Source organism: Dreissena polymorpha, chromosome 6 (genome assembly GCF_020536995.1).
Source record: "Dreissena polymorpha isolate Duluth1 chromosome 6, UMN_Dpol_1.0, whole genome shotgun sequence".
In the NCBI taxonomy this organism is placed as follows: domain Eukaryota; kingdom Metazoa; phylum Mollusca; class Bivalvia; order Myida; family Dreissenidae; genus Dreissena; species Dreissena polymorpha.
In genome coordinates, this window is record NC_068360.1 from 24,441,343 (window position 1) to 24,454,375 (window position 13,033).

The 13,033-nt window shown below is 35.9% G+C and overlaps 1 protein-coding gene across 3 annotated transcripts; it reads right to left on the reverse strand.

Annotated features, from left to right (window-relative positions):
* Positions 1-2,638: 2,638 nt before the first annotated feature.
* LOC127834062 (uncharacterized) lies at positions 2,639-8,141 on the reverse strand. Of its 3 annotated transcripts, none has more exons than XM_052359635.1 (5): positions 8,094-8,141; positions 4,848-5,026; positions 4,266-4,396; positions 3,776-3,911; positions 2,639-2,915 (listed from the first exon to the last, which is right to left on the reverse strand). In XM_052359635.1, exons 2-5 carry the CDS (start codon positions 5,011-5,013, stop codon positions 2,908-2,910), a joined length of 441 nt encoding a protein of 146 aa, XP_052215595.1. In that variant the 5' UTR covers positions 5,014-5,026; positions 8,094-8,141; the 3' UTR covers positions 2,639-2,907. The 3 variants fall into 3 exon arrangements, with proteins under 3 accessions (XP_052215595.1, XP_052215596.1, XP_052215597.1); XM_052359636.1 differs by lacking the exon at positions 8,094-8,141 and adding an exon at positions 5,857-5,941; XM_052359637.1 differs by lacking the exon at positions 8,094-8,141 and adding an exon at positions 5,857-5,889 and having other exon boundaries at positions 4,848-5,020.
* Positions 8,142-13,033: the final 4,892 nt, after the last annotated feature.

A 13,033-nucleotide genomic window follows, 5' to 3' on the forward strand; every position in this document is an offset into this window, starting at 1 on the left:
AAAAAACCTAGAATCCTTATCAAACTGGCGCCCGATTAGTCTACTTAACAATGATTATAAAATTGCAACTAAAAGTATATCAAACAGAATAAAAAAAGTATTACCATCAGTCATTTCAAGATCTCAATCTGGTTTTATTAAAGGACGATACATTGGTGAAAATGTACGTCTGATACAAGAATGCATCAATTATTTCAACCAACCAAACAATTCTGGCCTCATTTTCTTTGCAGACTCTGAAAAGGCTTTCGATTCACTAGACCATTCGTTTATGTTCTCTTGCTTAGAAAATATGAATTTCGGTGAAAGTCTTATAAAATGGGTGAAACTATTTTATACCGATATTAACAGTATAATATTTAACAATGGCTTCTTCTCAAACAGTTTTAACATCGAACGAGGGGTACGACAAGGATGTCCACTCTCATCCTCACTATTCATTATATGCATCGAGTATCTATCACACTATATCCAATCAAATAAACATATACATGGAATATCGCTAGAACCAGACGAAGATATTAAACAGTCCCTATTTGCTGACGACGCAACTTATTTTTTAAATGACAGTATTGACTCATTCAATAATCTCATAGAATCGCTTACCCTTTTTGGAATGGCATCGGGTCTTAAACTTAACAAAAGTAAATGCACTGTGCTACGAGTAGGTAAATTTAAACAAAGTAATATTCAACTTAAAAAAGAAATGAAATTCCACTGGACATCAGATGAAGCAACAACGTCAGGAATAACCTTTACAAACAATGAAAATGAAACAGTTCAACAAAACATACTGCCTAAATTACAAAAATTTAAAAATTGTTTAAAATCATGGCAGCATCGTAAACTTACACTAATCGGAAAAAAACACGGTGTTGAAAACGTTTGCACTCCCTAAATTAATTTATACACTAACAGTTCTCCCAAACCCACCAAATGATATTATTAAAGATATACAATCAGAAATATTTAATTTCATATGGGACGGTAAACCTGATAAAATTAAGCGAACTCAGTTAATTCAATCTGTAGAAAATGGAGGTATCCAATTAACGGACATCGACTCATTCTTGAATGCAATCAAATGCAGCTGGGTTAAAAGATATCTAGATAATACCAATACAAGTAAATGGAAATTATTTTACCAGAAAATCCTAAAAAAATATGGTGACTCCTTACTTTTTGAATGTAACATCAGCAAAACCATTTTGCATGAAATTACAAACGAAAACATATTTCTATCTAATGTTTTATCGGCATGGACTAATGTTACTCATAATCTAGAAACCCAAATCACCAGTAAAACTATTTTATGGAACAATAAAGACATAACTTCAAACAATAAGACTTTTTTCTATAAACTTTGGTTTGAAAAAAACATTAAATATGTCGACCAATTGTACGATTACAGAATAAAAGACTTCTATTCTTTTGAGAATATATGTTATATATACGGAATACCTTCAAGCAATTTCCTAATGTATTACACATTAATTAAAAGCATACCCATACATATTAAATCTACAATTAATACTAATAACACACCATGTACTCAAACATCATTCACGGAAAACATACTTGCAAAACAAAACAAAACAAACAAAATATTTTACAAACTACAAATTAAACACCCTGCAGAAAACTCCAAGATTCAAAATAAATGGCAAAGCCTTCTTGGGGAACAAGAATTTAATTGGAAACAAATATTTATCATGCCATATAAAACAACTATAGATAGCACACTGAGAAATTTTCAATATAAATATGTCCATAGAATCATAGCTACAAATAAATACCTTTTTAAGTGCAACCTATCCAACACAAATTTATGTGATATATGCAGCGAACACATTGAAACAATAGAACACCTTTTCTGGGAATGCAAACATATTCAAATTCTATGGAACCAGTTAACATCATTTCTAGAGAAACAACAATTAAAATTAAAACTGTCTCTCTTAAATATCAGTTTCGGTGTGAATACTTTTAAAATACCAGAAATTAATAACACTGTGAACCACATTATCATATTAATGAAATATTTTATATTTAGCTTCAAATACAAAAAACAAATACCTACTTTCAACTGTTTTATAAACTATTTAAAACTAAAGATCCAAATTGAAAAAGAAATAGCTCTCAACAACGATAAACTTCATATTTTTGAACAAAAATGGAAACACATAACCTTTCATAACCCAGTCCAGTTGTCTTCTACCTAACTCTACTCAACTCATCTATAGGATTGATTATTACATTTAAAAATAACAGAATACACCACATGCAACCAAGAGAAAAAAAACAGTATATCCTAGCATATCATGTATAATACGTGTTTAACATGATTACTGTTGTATTGTACCACTTTTGTTCTTGCTTATGCACATATTTATATTGTATGTTTTTATATTGAATAAAAAAAAAAGTTTATTATTTAGGAGAACATGGAAAAAAAACAAAAAACTTCTTGAAAATGTCGAAATGGTGTTATTACAGAGTATTCATTTGATTTTCTTGTTTCTGATGTAGTATGCATTACTCGATAAGCTGTTGATATTGTTTTTCATTTTCTAAACACTTTTGTTTAGGAAAAAAACGGTATACTATTGTAAGTTCGTGATAAATAATGACACACTGATTTGCAGAAGAAAGCTTTTATTGTGAGAATATATAAACATAGAAGAATCTGTCGTTAATATATTTTCATCCATGCTGTAACTGCTCAGAAAAATTGAATGCAAACACTTTTCTCTGTAATCAGGCACTTAGTTAAGATTAGAATATATTGTTCTATAAAAATAACAAAAGCAATCAGTTTTCGATAGGCGAAGAGTGTCATTCGGGCAGTTTGTATCAACTCACAGTGTTGTTTTGGAATCACGATTTTCTTTTTTCATGAGTCGACATTTACCGAGCTGCAAAAGAAAAAAATGTTTAAAACTTTGGTATGTAGTTCGATTAAATGATTGAAATCAGTTTTGCTTAACATTTATACATTTATTAATGCGAATGAGAATTTTGTATCGCATCTAAGCGGCTTTGCTTGCGATGTTTGTCTGACGCTACAATGTATACATGGATATATAAGTGCGACACATTTTTTGCGACGAATAACGACAAATAGATGTATCGATAAGAAAGGATTTTCCGGAGAATTCTCACCAGTGTGATGGGAAGTGGTCGGTTTTGTTCCCTTGGGCCTGTTATAAACTACATTTGTAGATGACCCATATCTAATGTCACAGACGCCAATGATTGAAGTTTTGGGCCTTGTGTTTCCAAAGGAGACGGTCTTTTAAATTATTGCTAAATTGGTCTATGCAAATCAATTAACCCTTAAGGCATGGTCGGTATCATATGAACAAAGTTTGTATAGGACCAATACACGAAGAGAGCTACCAAATATTAAACCTTTGATACGTGCAGTTTTACATGAAAATGTTGGTTAAAGTAATTTACGTTACAAGTTTTTGTAAATCATTTTGTCAATAGGGTCAGTATCGGCGGCCAGGACTTGTTTTGAACAATCTTTTCAGAGGACCACTATCTGAATTTACAAACAGTCAAAGCTCGGTGACATGTTGTCGCAGTAATATAATATTTTAAGTACTTTTACCACATAAACCAATGTAAATCACGTGACCCCTGAAACGTAGACAGTTTTTACTCCATTGACATTATCTGAACTAACTCACCCCTGTTGCTGCAGACGTATAACCAAAGTACAAATGTTACCACTTTGCTAAGGACTTATAACCAAAGTACAAAATGTTACCCCTCTTGCTGTAGACGCTCATCCTCCATTGTCCACCGCAATTCTTGCTGCTGTCCCCAGGACACGCCATGTTACATTCGACATCCGGCATGCTCGTGGAGTTCAGACAGTCTCCACAATAGCAGGCTGTGCCGACCTACCATTTATATCTACTTATATGAATCAATGTACAGCTTTTATACATAATTAAAGGAATTCAAAATAATTTTATATTTTAACTTATTGCGTAAGGAGCTTAATGAAACGAACCTAATGACAGATGATAACAGCTACGAATATCAACTTAAAATGATTTCTTGAGAAATTCCTCTGTTAAAGCAGTGGGATAAAATTGTTCGTGCAAACAGTGAACAGTTGTAAGATGTATACTTATATAAAGTGGCGCCTTTTTAAATAGCAAAATGATGCATGAGGGGAGCAGTGGTTGTTGTTACTCCATTTGTTGATAACAAAACCTTGACCACTCCGTTGACTCCTCTTGTTTACTGACCTGCGTGCCGCTATAAGCGTAGCCATGGCAACGAGCGGCACACTCCAGCAGCGAGTTTGAATTCGAATCGGGTAGCCTGACATTCATGATACGGGCCGGAGTATCCTGAAAACATCCGATGTACCGGAAAGCTGAAATTAAGAGCACGTTGGCAGGTGACAATTAATTTAACAAAAGTCAACCTCCCCGTTTTGTATCGCATTTATTATGAAATCCATCCTGGTTATTTCGGTGAACCTCTAAGCGGTTCATGTTCCTGAATAGCGGTAGCTGTAGTTTAGGCCTTATGAACAAATCGAGCCTAAAATTTCTTGTATTATTGTTTGCAAAATATTTAAAAAAGTATCATACATGTGTAAATGTAGTTAAGACATAATGTTTTTATCTAATCGAAGTTATATATTGTTCTTACCAACTTGCATGGTTGTAATAAGTAAAATCACTCTCTAGATATTCTGCACTGTCAACAGACTTTATAAAAACGTATATGTTCATCACATAACTTTCTTCAAAACAATGCGCCTGAATGAATAATCACCACTTGTCAGCGCCAACATTATTAAAGTTACACAAATCACTTACGGGTCGTGCAAAGGCGTCCGTCCCATCCGGTTGTACAGTTGCATACGAATTCCGAACTGTCGTTCTGTAACGAAATGCAGGTGCCTCCGAAATGGCAATGATTTCGCACACAACTGGCAGCCGCGATTGCGACGATGAAGGAAGAACGTATAGCGTAAACAAACATCTTGAAACTGAAACTAAACTTCCAATTAACATTAATTTTTATTTTTTCCCTCCATTTTTGATCTTTTAACCTTAAATAATGTAATAAAATATAAAACAACTATTCTTTGTAAAATGTCTGACAATTAATCTTATTTGGCATATATATAATTACAACTCCTGCTGCTGCAGCTTCTGTTGATTCTGTTGAATCTGCTGCTACTGCTGCTAATGCTGCTACTGCTGCTGCTGCTACTACTACAAATGTTACTACTACTACTACTACTACAATTACTTCTACTGCTACTACTACTACTACTTCTACTACTTCTCTACTTCTACTACTACTACTACTACTACTACTACTACTACTACTACTACTACTACTACTACTACTACTACTACTTCTACTACTACTACTACTACTACTACTACTTCTACTACTACTACAACTACTACTACTACTACTACTACTACTACTACCTCTACTACCACTACTACTACTACTACTACTTCTACTACTACTACTTCTACTACTACTGCTACTACTACTACTACTACTACTACTACTACTACTACTACTACTACTACTACTACTACTACTACTACTTCTACTACTTCTACTACTACTTTTACTACTACTACTTCTACTACTACTTCTACTTTTTCAATACTAATGCAAATAATAGTATGATAAATATTAATATAAACAATCGATAATATGATTGAAATATATTGTCTAGATCTTCCTATACAGTTAAAACCAATTTGCAAAAACGAATTGAAATGAACAGAGTAAACATACTAAGAACTATTAAAATACTAAAATGTATTATTCGCTACATGAATTAACAAGACCAATCACCTTTTTACTTCCGAAGAAGCTCACGAGAATGCGCTCTAGTATTGATGAAGGGCAACATATGAATTAATTGAATGTTACTTACTGATTACAATTGGGAGTTTTCGCGCATGTGCAATGACTTATGGCAACATTTCTGATTAGGTTACAGTAAACTAAATGATAAACATCTCGCCTTAAAGGGACCTTTTCTCAGATTTTGGCATGTATTGACGTTTGTCATAAAATGCTTTATATTGATAAATGTAAACATTGGATCTTAAAAGCTCCAGTAAAAAAAAACAAGAATAAAATTAAATAAAGAAGTAACCCTCAACTGGGCTCGAACCACTGACCCCTGGAATAGAAGTCTATCGCTAAGACCACTCGGCCATCCGTGCTCATACAATGAGTACTTTATACTTTATATAAGTAATCCTCGTAGTATAACAAAATATAACGACAACAACAGATCTCTTTAAATTATTCAATCGTTTCGCGTTGCAACGCTTTATCATTTTCAGGTTTTTAAATCCTCAAAAGATGCATATAATAGATATTTTAGAGCATGGTAAATGTTCAGTATAACTTTTTCCTCACAAATATTATAACTACAACGAAAATATGCGAATCTGAAACTTTAATTTTGTCAATTTGCCAAAACGTGAAAAGGCCCCTTTAAGAGGAACGCTCCGCCCCGCCCACTTAATATCGTGGTCTAGTGATTAGAAATCCTCGACCCACCGAAGTGGCGTCCATACCTATAGAATACGCGATCTTCCGGATGATTTTGATGGACATGTTTTTATCCCCTATCAAACTGGTTAAATCTGTGTTCATTATACCCGTTTTACCCTTTATACCCTTGTCGCAATTAAAAAGGCGACAACAACTGCTAAAACCTTGTTCTTAGATTGTATTGCTGATTACTCATTCCCCGAGCAACTCCATTTTGATCAAGGCAAAGATTTTGATTGTCAATGCATCAAAGATTGTTTCAACCTATGCTGTGAAGACACGGGTCACAACTTTACACCTCATGATAATCTATCAGCTGAGCGATTCAACCTTAACTTGCTCCGCATTTGGGCTGCTCCGTGTGATTAGAAGAGGACACACATGAAAGACTACATCTCTGCATTGGTACGGGCTAACAATGCAACTTTGAGCAGCTACATCGGCTATGCCACACATTTACTTATTTTCGTGTGTCATCCAAGACTACCATATGATTAAACATATTTTACTCGACGGCATGTTTTACAGTTTAGACAGTTGTTCTTGTTTCGTCTTCTGGAGATAATTATAGGGTAAGCACAGATGATCACTACTAAATCACTGAAAACATCGCACTAAGGTAGGTTACATCTAACAAAAGTGTGCACAAGCAGTCGCTTGATTTGTCTGCGATTATTTTCTTGCTTTGTACATGACTTTTTTATATTGTTTTGGCATAAAATGGCTTTTAAGAAAAGGTATTATCATGGTGATCCTTATGTGCAAAATGGTGCATTCATATTACGTTGAACTTTTTTCATTTTCATTAAGTTACTTAACCCATTCATGCCTACTGGACTATCCTACCCTTCTAAATTGGATCAATTTATTTCCAAAATTAGGGATGTCTAGCATATTTGTTTCTATATTAAGAATATTTGTTACAGAAATTCCTTTAAGCAAACAGCCCAGACCCTGATGAGTCTACGCTGTTTGCCAAGGCCTTTTTTCTAGACATTAGGCACAAATGGGTTAAGGATTAGAATAAGTATATTTTAAAGACACCACTCCAGTATATTAAGGAAATGTATTGCTTACTGCCTACATTGCACAATTGCACAATCGCCACAAAACAAAGATCTAGCACAGACACGACGGTGTCCTTCTATACACGGACGTGTGACTTTGCCAGAGTGATTTTACTTCCTAATATGATGGTTTATATTTAAACAACGCTCGATTTTATTAAAAAGCAAACCGATCAAAGAAAAGAACGCAAACTTCATTTCCGGTTAGAACTCGCGCTGAAATGTGTAAAATAGACTTTAGTTGGTTAAATATTTCAACACTACGCTTTAATTTAAAAGCCACTTATTTTGTTATAAATACGAGGCGTTTATTAAATCTATGAATATTAATTTTACTAAATTAGTGAAACATAACAATAATCATCCAATTATTTCACTATGCTTAGTTACTTTTTTCTGGATACGAATCTATTTAATCAACGAAGATGACCATATATGAAAAGGAAAATGACTTACCACGTTGCTTATCTTTATTGTGTTTGTTATCCGACAGATTCAAATGATGAAGATAGACGATTAAATAGTGCAAAAACGTGGAAAACCGAATGCACATCGTCGCTTGCATTTTTTAGGGAAAAACCCACAGAATTATACTTGTAATAGACATACAATTAACATTAACGTTGCATAATTCGTTGGACTTAATTGCAAAACTGATTGATGTTCAAAAAAAACTGCAATAACAACCCAATCTGTCACTGTCTGAAATAACAAAGCGATATCTCGCGCATCCCCTATTGCTGTTAAACAACGATCAGTGTCATTAACTGGCGTCTCCATAAACATAAACCTTGTCATATACATTTGATTTGAATATATTCTAGAAGTTAATGCGGTCCTTAGAGCCTGCAGTTGCACGATTTTATATAAGCTCAGACGAAATCTTCATCTGGCTGACAATTCTAGCTTCTTTGTTATAAATGAAAGATATTTCATTTTATTGCGGTCGAGTAAAGGAAATCTTATATGTCTGGAATGGTTATCGCCAACCGAACTCACATGTGCCGTTAACTTTAATTGAACCTCGGTTTTGGAGATGGGAAGCGCGTGTAACAACCATTACAATAACAACACAGCTATATAAAACTTCATATACATTTCATGCGAAGTGCGAAATCCATTAGTTTAAGTATTAGATGAATTTTAATAAACGAGAAATTCATAGGAGCCTTTGGGCGATTTAAACTTGAACTAAAATTGTCTCGACCCTCATCAGTTGCATTTCAAAATCCGTACAATGTTTTGTTTACAATTGGTATACATTAACTTTCCCATTTACACAAAACTCAGACTTTAAAACGTAATAATCTATGAAGTGGAACAAAAATTCAGCCAAGTGGTTTTACGTGTTAAAGATCCGCTTTCGTGCGGTATTTGTTTTTGCTTCATTTCTAAGATTTATTTGGCTCAGTCTGAAAAAGCATTTAATCACGATTGTGTTTTTTGTTGTTAACGTAATTTATTTGTATCAATTTAAAGCAATTGATGAAAAACGTTAATACATGCCAAATCCTGTGAAAATCCTTTAATTTATACTACACATTATGTGGTTAAGTGCTCCATCAAAGTTAATAAAAATGTAATTGGAATATTGAAGCATTGACAAAGATCTTAATTGTTGAAATATAAATCATTTCATAAAAATTACAGGAGTCCACAGAAATATCTTTACATGACAAACCACAACATAAACAATAAATGACTTTCTATTCACAAATGACATATCAATCATTTGAAAAAATATAATTGAATCATTATACAATTCAGGGAGTATGTAAGCTAAAATATTAAATGAAGGTTCAACAAACATGATGTCAATCTACAACTATATGAAATAAGTTGCAAATCACGGTAGTCGCTATTGAACACATTTTTCAAACAGTAACGTTGGTTTTTGCCAGTCTTATTTATTCTCTGCAACCAGATTTCATCAGCCAACACTGTTGCGAAACGCGCACACTGTCTTCATTTTGTAAACGAAGTTGATAGTTCAAACGTCGTAAATGCTCAACACAATATCTTCATCCACACAAGCCCTCGTGGTTTCTGATGAAAAATATTTTATTAAACAAAACAAAAAGATCATGTCGTTAATAAACACACTTTAAACGTTTAGCGCTCTTGACACATTGTTTGTAAATAGCATCCCTATCATTATATTGTTAACCCGTTGGTAACACCTGTACACGTGCACAGCCATTATGATGGTGACCCGTTTTTGTTGCTACAAGTGATTTCCGTCGTTACGGTTTACGCGTGTTTACATATTTATGATAAAAAAGCACTAACACAATATTTTAAAAACATATCGTTTCTTAATTAAGTAGATGTAAATTGAATAAAAAAAAAAACTTGCACGTTTTTTACAGACAAATGAATGCTTACTTTTAGTGTACCGTGTATTCATAAAATCTACGGCAGTTTATTTATGTCACGTATGTAAAGTACCGCCGTCCGATAATAACAAAACATATACAGAGAGAACCCGATCCGTTGAATCACAAACAAAGTAATTTTGTGTAGACTTGGGTGGATGAAAGTATTGTGTTTAACAATTACGACCTGATCACAATAACAATCATAAGCACTTCTCTGCTAAAAATGATGGGTAACATTTTAAAGGCTGTGGCATAAAAATAGAAAGCCCCCACCCCCCAAACACACTGCCACGCCGCTTTTGCTGAATCCCTAGATTACATACTGTCCAAGCAAACAGTCGGATACATTATATTCTTTGAACATCAACCGATTTAGTTGAATATTGCGTTTGCAGTGCGACGTAAGCGTCAGTTTTGTACAGTTGCAATACTATCTAGAAATTGAATCGGTGCGTGAAGTTGTCTCGCCGTTCGACGTTCGACATTAGTTCAACATTCAAATTACCGAATGTCGAGCTGGCTCGGCATTCCAGCTCGACATTCAGTTCGGCATTCGCATATAGTGTTGTATGCTTATTTTCGAATGTCGAGCTGGCTCGGCATTCCAGCTCGACATTCAGTTCGGCATTCGCATACAGTGTTGTATGCTTATTTTCGAATGTCGAGCTGGCTTGTAAAACCAGTTAGACATTCAGTTCGACATTCGGATATAGTGTTGTACAATTATTTTTGAATGTCGAGCTGGCTCGGCATTCCAGCTCGACATTTAGTTCGGCATTCGCAAATAGTGTTGTATGCTTATTTTCGAATGTCGAGCTGGCTCGGCATTCCAGCTCGACATTCAGTTCGGCAATCGCATATAGTGGTGTATGCCTATTTTCGAATGTCGAGCTGGCTCGGCATTCCAGCTCGCCATTCAGTTCGACATTCGTATATAGTGTTGTACAATTTTTTGTGAATGTCGAGCTGGCTCGGCATTCCAGCTCGACATTCAGTTCCACATTCGGATATAGTGTGGTACAATAATTTTCGAATGACGAGCTGGCTCGGCATTCCAGCTCGACATTCAGTTCGACATTCGTATATAGTGTTGTACAATTTTTTTTTTGAATGTCGAGCTGGCTCGGCATACCAGCTCGACATTCAGTTCGGCATTCGCAAATAGTGTTGTATGCTTATTTTTGAATGTCGAGCTGGCTCGGCATTCCAGCTCGACATTCAGTTCGACATTCGGATATAGTGTTGTACAATAATTTTTGAATGTCGAGCTGGCTCGGCATTCCAGCTCGACATTCAGTTCGGCATTCGCAAATAGTGTTGTATGCTTATTTTCGAATGTCGAGCTGGCTCGGCATTCCAGCTCGACATTCAGTTCGGCATTCGCATATAGTGTTGTATGCTTATTTTCGAATGTCGAGCTGGCTCGACATTCGGAGATAATGTTGTACAATAATTTTTGAATGTCGAGCTGGCTCGGCATTCCAGCTCGACATTCAGTTCGGCATTCGCATATAGTGTTGTATGCATATTTTCGAATGTCGAGCTGGCTCGGCATTCCAGCTCGACATTCAGTTCGGCATTCGCATTTAGTATTGTACAATATTTTTTTAATGTCGAGCTGACCGATGGACGACCAACCGATGACCGACGGACGGGAGAGGGATAACCGATGGACGACCGGCAGATGGATAAGGGACGACAGATGGACGACCGACGGACGGACATTGACAGACCGATGGCTCGGCATTCCAGCTCGACATTCAGTTCGGCATTCGCATACAGTGTTGTATGCTTATTTTTGAATGTCGAACTGGCTTGGAATACCAGTTCGACATTCAGTTCGACATTCGGATATAGTGTTGTACAATTATTTTTGAATGTCGAGCTGGCTCGGCATTCCAGCTCGACATTTAGTTCGGCATTCGCAAATAGTGTTGTATGCTTATTTTCGAATGTCGAGCTTGCTCGGCATTCCAGCTCGACATTCAGTTCGGCAATCGCAGATAGTGGTGTATGCCTATTTTCGAATGTCGAGCTGGCTCGGCATTCCAGCTCGCCATTCAGTTCGACATTCGTATATAGTGTTGTACAATTTTTTTTGAATGACGAGCTGGCTCGGCATTCCAGCTCGACATTCAGTTCGACATTCGGAGATAGTGTTGTACAATAATTTTTGAATGACGAGCTGGCTCGGCATTCCAGCTCGACATTCAGTTCGGCATTCGCATATAGTGTTGTATGCTTATTTTCGAATGTCGAGCTGGCTCGGCATTCCAGCTCGACATTCAGTTCGACATTCGGAGATAGTGTTGAACAATACTCTTTGAATGACGAGCTGGTTCGGCATTCCAGCTCGACATTCAGTTCCACATTCGCATATAGTGTTGTACAATAATTTTTGAATGACGAGCTGGCTCGGCATACCAGCTCGACATTCAGTTCGGCATTCGCAAATAGTGTTGTATGCTTATTTTTGAATGTCGAGCTGGCTCGGCATTCCAGCTCGACATTCAGTTCGACATTCGGATATAGTGTTTTACAATAATTTTTGAATGTCGAGCTGGCTCGGCATTCCAGCTCGACATTCAGTTCGGCATTCGCAAATAGTGTTGTATGCTTATTTTCGAATGTCGAGCTGGCTCGGCATTCCAGCTCGACATTCAGTTCGGCATTCGCATATAGTGTTGTATGCTTATTTTCGAATGTCGAGTTGGCTCGACATTCGGAGATAATGTTGTACAATAATTTTTGAATGACGAGCTGGCTCGGCATTCCAGCTCGACATTCAGTTCGACATTCGGAGATAGTGTTGTACAATAATTTTTGAATGTCGAGCTGGCTCGGCATTCCAGCTCGACATTCAGTTCGGCATTCGCATATAGTGTTGTATGCATATTTTCGAATGTCGAGCTGGCTCGGCATTCCAGCTCGACATTCAGTTCGGCATTCTCATTTAGTATTGTACAATAATTTTTAAATGTCGAGCTGACCGATGGACGACCAACCGATGACGGGAGA